This window comes from Fistularia commersonii, chromosome 34 (genome assembly GCF_037954325.1).
Source record: "Fistularia commersonii isolate RoL2024-O1a breed Wild chromosome 34, RoL_Fcom_v1.0, whole genome shotgun sequence".
NCBI lineage: Eukaryota > Metazoa > Chordata > Actinopteri > Syngnathiformes > Fistulariidae > Fistularia > Fistularia commersonii.
In genome coordinates this window covers 3,455,011-3,467,227 of record NC_141317.1, presented here as the reverse complement: position 1 = coordinate 3,467,227, position 12,217 = coordinate 3,455,011, and the positions used below count along the sequence as shown (strand labels likewise).

Genomic DNA, 12,217 nt, shown 5'->3' with positions numbered 1-12,217 from the left:
ATCCGCATCCCAGAAATTCTTTTGGTCGTATTTGAATCCACTAAAGTAGATGTTTATGTTGAGAGACAAGATAACACAACTGGTTGGTCCCTTTGTGTGAGTAATGAAGTTTGCTGCTACCATTTTCCAGTGAGACAATCACAATTTCTATGTACCTCACCAATTTTGGTTACATTTAGTGCAATATGTTTCATTTTAATAGTTTATTTTTTTCTCCCCAAAAGTGGCAGGATTTCTTTGAATCCTCAAATTTTAGCAGTCTGAATTTAGATCTAGACACCAGTCATGAACCTCTCAAGTAGTAAAACTACTAGAAAGATTAACATATCTCAGTCCCTGTATAACTGAAATGATCAAAGTTTCAGTTCTAAGTATCTAAGCATTTGGTAATTGGTACAGGGCTGAAAGCCAAAGACCCTAACCACCATCACCACTTTCATCATACGATCCATTAGTCTGTCAGTGCTGGTTCAACTCAATACAAGTCTCATGTACATTTGAAGATTTATTTGGAGGAATAGTTTGTTTAATCTTGGAAAATGTAAGGGAATCCATTTATACAGGTTTAAAAAACAAACAAACATAAAAATGTGTTGCGTATCTACTTAGTATGCCTGAGATAAGATTGACGGCAACAAACTACAAGTGTTTAACATTTCTTTCACAACAAGAATAGTAAAGATAAAAATAATCCCTCCAGATTCCTTTGGAACATCAGCATTTGGATTACATAGATGGTTATAAAGAAAACAAACAGGAAAATCAAGTACTGTACTACTTGGTGTATTCATGTATCCCTCCACTCCTTCTGGTCAAAGACGAGCATGGATAGCAGACACTACTTACATAATCCTTGATGCCCTCTGTGTAATTTTGTCAGTAGTGCAACTAGTCTGAATGCTGTGTTAAAATCTCATTCAGGGTAGTTAACTGAAAAAAAAAATAGAAACCAATTCGCACAATGATTATTTCTAATTTGACACATGGCGCCTGGGAGACTCATAAAACCCCTTTGTGTTGTGGTGTTATCAGCTTCCCCAACTTGTATTAATAGAAGACATTTGTATGATGTAATCTATAAGCAAAGAAAGCTTTTGAAATATATCATTCATGTGATTGGTTTCTGTAAACCTCCGGCAGTCAAGAGTCACTTAAGGTCCATTGGATCCTTTAGCATCAATATATCAATACATCTCCCCCTTGCTTGTAGATTCACTACACTTTGCCAAAGAATAATTTGAAATCACCTTTAATAGATACTTACAAACAAACAAGGAATATAAATGGGGTGGTGCAAGCATTAAAAGTCAGGTGTGGCATAGTGTGTCCACATCTAGTCGAGCTGAATAAGGACCTCATCTGCACATTTAAAAATAGTAGTGTCAAGTTTAGACATGGCATTTGACAATATATTGGCAGTCAGACCTACTTTTATCACATTTGTGCAGCACTTTGTGGATTGTCTTTCTGTAATTATAGTGCCTTGAATCTGAGATTTCAAGATTTAGGCACATCATGCTTTACCTAAGTCAGCAGAACCCAAACCCCTTTTACACCTTAGCATTCCATTAAACAAACAGGACATCAATGGTTCCCAGAGAGGATCAAGATAACAAGTTTCAGTCCAACTGTTGACTACAATTCAGAACTGTTTCACCAGCTGGTTTCCACTCTCTGGTTGAACTTTTCCAAACCAGTGGAACCAGTTGATGAAACAAGAGTTTGAATAATTTAATGTAAAAAAACAAAACACACTACAGCATCAACAACATGTGGTTGAAACGACTGCACTACAAAGAGCAGGAGTGACAAAAAAAGGTTTTAAAAACATGATTGTACTGAGACAAATTTCCTGCAGATGCATGCTACAGATAATCACAGTGACACAATTGTTAAGATTTCTGCTGAAGATGTGTCTGACAGATGTACTGATGGTGAGCAAGAGTAACCTGATAACCTGATAGTGCTGTGTGTACAGATGTGTGTGTGTGTGTGTGTGTGTGGTCAGAGCTGCCCTCCAGCAACTTCACACAGCACCACAGTCGCAGTTGAGTGGTCAGCATCTCATTTCTCTGTTTTCAGAACAATTTTAGTTCAGCATCCATTAAAAAAAGCTACATTTCTAAAAGCAGACGAGTTTCTCTTACTAAATTCTCCATTTTAGAGGACTTAATGAGTGTGTCAATACTACCACCTTGTGGTCAAACTAAAATGACATCTATGTGTCACAAAGCTCAAACTAATTCTGTCAATTTTGTTTAAGCATGATGGACATTTAAATTAAAAGGTTAAGAAATAGAAATTTGAAATCTCAGTCTTGACATCAGAGTAGAGATACCGACCACTGATGCCATGGAAGCTAAAGGAGGCATCACCACAATGGTGACTGTCAGGGCATCATCTATCAGCATGTGCATAGTGCTCAGTGATTCCTGATTCTTTTTTTTTTTATTTTATCTTTTTAAAGAGTTAGACAACACAACTGGAAACTGTCATTGAAATAGGATAAGAAGTTCAAATGGTGCCCAGCCACTGACAGAAAAGCATACTTGAATCGTCATCGAGGCTCCATCAGTCCTTGAAGGTCAAACAATATTGTTCATTTACTTCAACCAAAGAATGTTCCCAGAGAAACACCAGAGATACAGCAGGATGTGCTGTGTATCGTGACTTTGCCATCATTGGTAGAGCAGATAGTTCTTGAGACAGGCGGGCAGAGGCAGTCTATGGATTTCACTCAAACGGTCTCTTCCTAATGCCACCCTCACTGATCGCCTACACAGGTCCATCAGAGAAAGGGGCTCAGCTGCATGGAGAAAACAAGAGACAGTGGTGAGACACAGCAGATAATTCCAACCTATCTCAAATGTGTAAACTTCCAATTGGATGCCCTGCCTGTAAATCACATTTAGGACACTTTTCTTTTCTCCCTTGATATCATACTCAAGTTTAGATGTTTAATCTTTTTTAACACATGAATAAGAATTAAATTCATTAGCAGTAGAAAAAAAACAATCATGATTTCTAGATTTCCTCATCTTTTTCCTCTGAAATAAGACAACTTTTTGACTAACATGATCTGAAATTAAAAATTCCTTCAAGTTCATCACCAACACTTACTCTTTTTATTCATAGGACATGCAATGTAAACAGAAGCCTATAATAACCTAAGAATTCAACTGAAAAAAAGTGTGTTTTTTTTCCCCCAAAAGTAGGAACAATTGAACTCTTATTACAATACACAACAATCCTGGCTTTATGTTCACTCCAAACACACACCTTTGTGAAGGTATTTGTGGGAGGAGGAAAGGGCTCACTCACAGATCTCATTTTAGTGGGGTAGCACAGAGTCCCCAGAGAGCGGGGTTATGCAAGCCCATTTGATGTGTTCAACTAACAGTTGGGTTTGGGTTGTCCATATCTTTACTGCATGCTGAGAGAAAGACATCAATCGGAATTGTGACTAACAGGCCAACTTACTCAAAAAGCTGGTGTATTCCAATAACATTAATATTTGTTGTGTGTGGTTTGAGATGCGTGTCTGATGGCTGTGCACAACAGTAACGGGGGTATACATGTATGAGGAGTCTTGTGTCTCAGTCTGTGAACAAATGAGTAAAAGCCCTGTACACAATTGTCTTAAAACCAATCTACTACTAGGCACAGCCATGTACCTGAGGATCTATTTTGTTTTCCAAAAATAATTTTAGACAATGGAATGAGTTTCAGAAAGTCTAAATCAGTCACTGAATAAAATTAAGAATGGCATCATAATACATTGTTGCCATGGCAATCACATGAATTTTCCAGTTGGGTTGGAGAAGGCTTTTAGTTTATTAGTTTACTTCAACACACTTCAAGTCATTATTAAGCCCAATTAGGGGAAAAAAAAATCATGGGGGGGAAAAAAAACAAAAAAACAACAACTATCTGCTAAGTAAACAGAAATTAATTAATAGATCTATTTGCGAATATTTGTTTAATTAGATTTAAAATGTTAAAAAATATTTATCCTTTGGTTTCTTGACTGTTTATCTTTGCTGAATAAGCGATTCTTACAATGATTAGAATTTGTGAATTTATATTACACATTCTTTTAAAACGATCTTTGTTAATCAGAGGCACCTACAATGAGGACTCCTTCCATTTTTAGACCTGGGAAAGACTGCACACTAAAACATGTAGTACATGCTCAGTAGAATAAAGTAGACTATTTTTGAGACCAAGGCCAGAGGTACATGCTAGGCAGGTTGAATGAGTTCAGTGTTGTGAAAACAATGGATGAGTGCGGTTTCCTTCCTGCTGTTGCGAAAAATTGAGGAGCGCTGCTTAAGTAGCATTCTAAATTAAGACCGTGTATCGTTTAACCAGTGTGAAGTTGACACAGAATGACACCTAGTTAATTGGCCACTCAAGACTTGAGAGTAGCTTTTCTGCTGATCTTAAGATTGGGAACTAGATCAAACTGGTTTAAAAATTGCCTGGAACATTATCAGACTGCATACAAAAATTAGAAACATTATTTTATCTATCGCAAACACTGTTGGCTTTTGCAACGATTCAACTAGGCCAAATTATCTCAAATGTACATGAGAGTCTAATAAGAACGGAGCCCATGGGATGTTCTAGAAGTACAACAGTTTTTAATGAGAACCTATATTTCTCTTTATAGGAAGCTCATGACCCTTTCACCGTGGTATAATTGTGAATCATTATCTCTCGTTTTAGAAACACCTTTGGGAAAACAATTAAATCGAACGCAAACAAATCGGTCTTCTATTAGGCAAATTGTACAAATACATGACAATGATGTAAAAACATAATTTGATATTTTATGCGTTTTATCGGAATTCTAATACTCAAAGAGGTCTATCAGAGTTATGACCCTAAAACTTTCTCCAACTGCAGAAATCAGCAAGGCCAAGAGAGACTAAAGTTAATCTCAAGAGATACTTCATTTAATGATTTATTGTAATTATGCCATTGCGAAATGATTTAAATAAATAAATAACTTTAGAACAAGACTAACTCAATCATTAAGCCAGGTCAACTGCAACATCAGCTGTTCATTGGATTTATTATAACTTTTTCGATTTATTTTTGAGTTTGACTTAAAGCTGAATAGTCAAAATAAATTTCAAATCTACGACTCACCAGAAAAATCAGTAATGTGGCGGGGAGGTTTGTTCTGGAATTTTCAACAATTACTCAAAATTGTTTAACTAGAAAACTTGATATGGTTCGAAAGAACACCCGGACAAACAGCTGAACTGAAATAATTCAAGATAATGGAGGTCTTCTTTGATAGCACGACACACCCTCAACAGCTTCCCCTTTGTGCATTGTTACAATAATGTCTGCCATGGATTTAGGTGTTTTATAGCTCTTGTTACATTATAAACCGTCAGTTATGAGAGAAAATGAGTTTAGATTCAAAATCAAGGACACTTTGTACTTACGATCAAGTCCATTTATGTACCGGATTCGAATTTCACAATGTCCCCACACAGCGCTCACCACAGGGTAAAGCTTCCTGCCCTTTAGTCCTCTGAACGCCACACCCAGATAATGTCCATCCACTATGTAACCCAGAGTCCCTTCATCCATGTCCAAGACTACTAAAAGGGAGTCTGGTATAATGAAGGTGTCCTCGGGTTCAAGGAAGGCCGGATAGGTTTTTCCTGTGTGATTCTTTCCGTCGTGGTAGAGTTTACTCCTGCAGAGGTCCCAACCCCAGGATTCACTACTGCTTCCCACCAAAGCTGTGTAGCCTACAGAATGCAGCGGAGCATCGCTTGTTGCTACTCCAACTACCGCATGCGTGCCTCTCTGACGCATGGCCCAGCTGATCTCCCACACATGCAGTCCTCTTGTGTAGCCAACACGACCCCGGATGGCGTCTGTGCTCTGCGCCACAGGGTGCCTGTGGAACACCAGCTTGTTGTCATCCTTGACAAAGATGTTGGGGGAGCGATCGTCATTGTTCCACGAGTGCTGCACCTGGACGTCCACGCTGGCAGGCGGCATGTCCAGCAGCAGATCCAGTCGAGATGGCTTGGTGTGATTTAAGGCCTGTAGCTCCAGCTTCAGGGGGCTGAACGCTGGATCCCGCATATCAATGGTTTTAATACCACCTGGGACCTTTTGCCCCATACTCTAGGTAGTTACTACAGCTTCTTTCTTCTTTTTCCTCCCCCCTCCTCCTCAAAGACTAATGGGGGGAGTAAGCAGCCTGAGACCCTCTCCTGAACTCATACAATCCAAGATGCAGGTTGGTGCTTCTGAGTCACCAGTTGCAGACAGCGTTGTTCGAAGCCAACCACGAGAGACTGGGGAAGAGAAGAGTTATTAAGTAACTGTCCTACATGAGCCAGAGAGTAAATCGAATTAGATGCTACAAAACAACAGCAAGTAAAATCAAAAGGCTGACTAAGGCAGTACAATTCAGTGATCAGTCATGCTAGCAGGCCTTTTTTAAGGCAACAAAACACTTCATTGCCTGTGCTTACATCACAGGGGGAATTAAACAAGGCATTTTTACATGTTACTCAACTTTTGATTTGATCATGAATAGACAACAATTGGATGGTCTTGTTCACATGCTTGGTGTATTAAAACATAAAGAGGTTAGTGTCCCAGGACCTAAAGAAAGCGGACGGTAATTCTAAATACAGGCATATAGTGATAAAATTGCGATTTCATAACCAAAGAAAATGTGCATCTGCTGACTTCGGTCCATTTTCTGAGAAGCTTGGTAATGGCAGAGAGTCAAATATGCACCCAACTTTCTGAACTTAATCTAATATCTGAAGCGGTCAGGGAGCAAATCAGACTTTGTTCTTTCCATAGAAATCTGAAACAATCTTGGAGGACAATCCTATTTAGTTGCAGTCAAGGTCTCTTGTGCAAGATAAGCCACTCCAGTCAGATGGGCTCAAACAGTTGACAAACACATACACAGTTTTAAAAGGTTTATACACAGACTACTTCTGCTCAGATTACTACTACTACTTTTAACTGAGTCAACATCACTTGTAAAGATAAATCTGAAAATTGTTCCTCATTACAATTCATTCACTGGTTGCCTTTGAGAACAACAAATAATAAATGTCAACTGAAGAAATCTAACTTACATATCTTAATTTTTTTTAAACGGATTATTTTATTTATTCCCAGCAGGATATTGTTCCCTGCGATTTTACCAACCATGGATGAACCATGGGCAGCCACTTGAGAGGCATCTTGAAAGCAGCTAGAGGAACATAAAATTTCCAAATGACATAAAACTCCAGCTACGCCGCTGTGTTAAAAGATAAATGTCTTGGAATTTTGCAAACATGCTTTGTAAATTAACACTTACCAGCGACAGATCATGTGCGTATATAGGAAAACAGTTAACTTTTCAGTTCGGGCACAAACAAAAGGGAACCGAACCACAGTTTGTTGTGCATAAAAACGTCTATTTCACAGTAACAATCACTGATACTGATGGTTATGTCTGATGCAGCAGGCTTCATGCCAAAGTGATCCTAAGTTAATTCTTGTATACCCTCAAATTTTTCCAATATGTAGGTTGATGATAGAGTCCACAGCCATGAAACTTTGTGCAATGAGCAAGCAAGCAAAAGTGGAATTAAAAACTAAATTTAGCCATTTTATTAGTGAACTTCAAGGTCACACAGTCAACGGTTCCCCTCAGCAGGAATAATACCCTGAAGTTCACATTGGAAAATGCAATACGGGGACCAAAACTTCAACTTTTATTGGTGGTTTATGACAGTTTACTCCAAAACCACTAATTAAAAGGCAAAGACTGTAAGGTTACAGAAATTATGACAATTTTCAACCCAAAGGAGTTTTGCAGTGCAGCTGTCAGGAGCATTTTTTGCTGGGACAAGACCAAGGCTTCAGGCAATTTCTTTGTTTCTTTGTGTTTGTCATTAATGACAATGAGAATAAAAAAAGATGATTAACAAAACAGTGACACCAAGAAGGGCGTAGTGAGGCTGATGGGAGCAGCAACAATTATATGACAACTCATTTATAAAGACAACATTTCCGTGCATTACTAACAGCGCTGGGAGGGGATTCCCTGCAGATTTGGGTCAGACAACATCCATTAAAAAGGCCATTAGTACAGTCAAAAGTGAGACAGATTTTATATACCCAAGGTGCATTTTTAATTGAAGGGCAATATATTTTTTCAGACTGGAGGATGAATAAGACTGCTCCTTGTATTCTTGGCTAGAGCATGAAAGAAGCCATTGATTAGCAAATAGAAATGCAAAACATACTGAAATAACCTATGTCTGAACTGTACGCCTCTTTGGTTGACAAAAGCCTTGAATGTAGGTATACCGGTTTGTTCCAAGTTTAGCATGAAGTTGTCCACAGTTTGAAAATTTTCCATACCGGCCCAACCCTACCAAAGTGTACACATATAGCTTTCCATTCACATTCGATTGTACTTTTCAGAGGCAGAAAATGCCGATGACCTTGTGCTTCACAAACTCCATGTACGACGATTGGCTGGAAGAAGAGAGAGACAGTAGTCTGCTAAAATAACAAAAAAATTGCAGTTAAATTCACATAAGTGTGGGAGTATTAGAGACAGAACCACCTGATCGTAGAGCGAGTGGCCTAATAAAACCAATGGGCAAGAGATACAGTTAACAGTATAGTGTGTAGCAGGAATCACTAAAATCAGCCAAACACCTTAGTGACAAACACTAACACCTCCTCTAGGAGTACAGATAAATATAACCTTTCCAGCTACCCAGCTAGATGCTTAAGGAGCTGATGAATAACAACATACCCATGTAATACACAAGGAATAGAAGGTAGTGTGGGTACTAAAACAAGAAATACTTTAAACCCACCATTATTTTGGAGTTTTCATTACTAATGGGAAATTCCAGAGTCAAAAATTCAAACTTAAAAGTATGACATCAGGACGGACTACTGTGACACTGACCTTGTAAAATTCAAGTTTAAGCAAACTAGTTTGCAGTCGCAAAAGAAACAACAAACAACAGATACTGCCAAGTTTTCAAAATGTTGCATTTTCTTGGTAATTCTGTTGCATTCCAAATAACTGCTTGCATAAATGCACATTTATACGCAAGTTAGCCATAGCATTACAACCACTTACCTAACATGCTATAGGTGCACAATTGACCATTAAAAAAAGTCATGACCTGTCAAAATATGAACTATGCTAGACTACTGAAAGTGTGCCTATGTATCTGACACTTAAATGCTTGCAGCAAATCATGAAGGTACTGAAGTCAAAGGGTGGGGCCAACATGGTTTGGAATTGTTTGTATAGCAAATCCTTCCAATGGTTAATATGGTTGACATATGGTAAAATAGTCAGACGGGTCAAAACCATTCCTGAGTTATTTCTTGCAGTATCGCAAGTTGTATTATCCTTCTGAAAGAGGCCACTTCGGTAATAAGGGGAATTTTGTGTGTAACACTGTTTTGCTAGGTGGCCATAGTAACACCCACATGAATGGCGGCACCACAGGTTGCCCAAAAGAACACTCTTGAGAGCATAATACTGCCAGCACCAGCTTGCCTGCTTCCTGTACTGCATCCTGGTGCAGTGTCATCCCTGTATGCTTACTGTATGCATTTCTTTCAGTGGACAGGGGTCAGCATGGGCATATTGACAAGTTGGCACCAATGAAGCCCCCTATGCAAAAAAAAAAACAAAAACAAAAACTGATGCACAACGTTTTTGTCAGCTTTTTATCAGAACCACCTTTACCTCTTTCAGCTATTTGAGCTACAGTTCCCTCAAGCATTACAGGCTCTTGGCTGTGCGCGACCTGACCCTGGTTCACTGATTTTTCTTTGGACAAGTACTGACCAACAAAGACAAAGGACACATCAAAATAGTTGCAGTTCTGAAGACACTTTAACCAAGTATTACAATGCCAAAGAAAAGCTACATGAACAGAACAAACACACATGGCTGACACGTTACTCAGCTGTACCGAAAGTAAAATATCCCCACACAAATAATACAAGGAAAAACTCAAGTCATTTCCTATTATAGACTTGCCTAGACACAAGGTAACAGGAAAAACAGAATTGTGGCTGATTTTAAAAAAAGAAAAAAAGTACTGTCTTGGTTGAGAGACAACACCTCTTCAGTGAGGCTTCAAAGGTTTCTCAATACCACTGGACTAAAAGTTGAGCCATTTGGTTACAGAAAGGGATTTCAGTAGTAGGAATAATCTGTGAATTTGTTGACAAAAACAAAAATCCAAAAAATTGAACTGAAATGAAACTTAGGGCCCCAGCTGGTTCAGAGGAGAAAGATAAATTAGAAAACGCAAGCAAACTCTACAATATACAAAACAGAATAACTTCCCTATTTCTTGGATTACGTAATTGTAAATTAAGTGTCAATATCTCAGCTGCATGATGTGATGATTTGGGGGACCAAAGTGTGGTTAGTCATTCTCTCTGGTAATTACATTTCTGCCTGTTATAGCTGGGCCATACAGGACATTGTGTAATGTGGAAAACTGTGCTGCTGGGAAGGCCTCTAATTGAATTGTAGACAAGAGTTCATTGAGAAATGCCTTGGCTCTTCTTCTAATGCAAGTAAACAACCATTTAAGTGGGTCATGTCTCTTCAGTGATTGGAAAACAGGGGGGAAAGAAAAAGCAAGCAGCGGGTGGCCAGCATCTGAATGTAAACAATCTCTTTTTCAATGCCTGTCCAGCATTCAGGCAGAGGGAAACATGTTAATTTGCACACTCTCAGAGCCAACACTTCACTATTCCATCTCCCCATGGCAAACGGTGACCTTACAACACATGAAACATGTGCAAGTGAAATCAAACTTAACAGGACAATAAATTGGTCATCACACTTACACCTCTGGACTTTAAGACATATATTCTTAGCAAAAAGAAGAAAGAGATTTAAACTAGGATGCATTTGGATGAGGGTGCTGGCCTGTGCTGGTTGGGGTATCTGGGCCCCTGGTTTGGGCTGATTAAAATGCAAATGGTTGGATTTTCTGGCTTTCCAGAGCCAAGCAAACACTTGCCTCAGTAGTGAGGGCCCACCTGAACTCACGCCCAACCCGTTTGTTGACTTGCAAGTACTTAAGGCTCCTAGGTTACATAAAGACAGGCATCCATTGTACAGATACAACGCCTGTGTATGTTGTTTAAACACGCTGCTCAAAATACTGCAACCCAAGAAAACCTGCTATTTGACCCGTGAAGTGAGATTTTTATTCAGTCACATCACTAACGCCAAATGCACACAGAACATTTTCGAGTCGTTATTTAGAAAACAAGTATTCCCTAACCATTTTGATTAGCATTATTTCATGTAACTAATCGCCACCTGAAACCAAATTTGATCACAAATTCACATCTAACGCGCCGATCTGTGGGAAATTCTAAAAAAAAAAAAAAAAAAAAACGCTCTCGTTTTTAAGTTTGCAGAAAGTTGAGTCTGTCACAGTCCCGGAAGCAGCGAAAGGGAGTTGACATGAGCATCGCCAACTGCTAACCTCTTACCCTATGCTAGCTACATGAAAACTAGCATGATGTTCAGAATGAAACAACGCGAACCGAACCGTCGTCCACGATGGAGGTCCACGCACGACAGCTGCACAGCAGCGGTTGACACAGGAGTCACTTTTCACCCGGACTTCCGAGAACCCGGTCCAAACGTTTGTTACTCAAAAGGCTCAACAAGCCGTGTTAGCATGAACTGCAGAAAACACGGCTAATGTTAATAGGGTCGAGCAACGACGCAAGCTAACTCTCTCTTATACACGCACACACACAAAGGCAGAGGGAGAACACACACACACACACACACATATATATACACACACACACACAGACACAGACAGACAGGGGGAGAATGAAAGAAACAGGCCCATTTTTTTCGGTGTTGCTTCCGACATTCATTGAGTAAATTCGATGTAAACAGGAACAGAAACTGGCTCTCCGGTAGCCGCAATTTCAATAGCAAAAGGGGGGGGGGGGTCCGCACGTCGCCCACACTTGAACAAGTCGTTAAAACGGGGGTAATGGGAGACATGAATATGACCGAGTTACTAATCTCCTCCTTAGATACCGAATTTCCTGGTCGTCTTACCTTACTCTCTTTCAGCCGGGACATGAATTGAGTGAGCTTATGATGGCTGCTCGCTTACATCTCCCGGATCACGTGTTT

The 12,217-nt window shown here is 39.4% G+C and overlaps 1 protein-coding gene across 1 annotated transcript; it reads right to left on the bottom strand.

Moving 5' to 3' along the window:
- Window positions 1–500: 500 nt before the first annotated feature.
- Window positions 501–12,211, bottom strand: spsb1 (splA/ryanodine receptor domain and SOCS box containing 1). Its single transcript, XM_086141860.1, has 3 exons — window positions 12,140–12,211; window positions 5,460–6,329; window positions 501–2,806 (listed from the first exon to the last, which is right to left on the bottom strand). Exons 2-3 carry the CDS (start codon window positions 6,151–6,153, stop codon window positions 2,679–2,681), a joined length of 822 nt encoding a protein of 273 aa, XP_085997986.1. The 5' UTR covers window positions 6,154–6,329; window positions 12,140–12,211; the 3' UTR covers window positions 501–2,678.
- Between the last annotated feature and the right edge of the window lie 6 nt (window positions 12,212–12,217).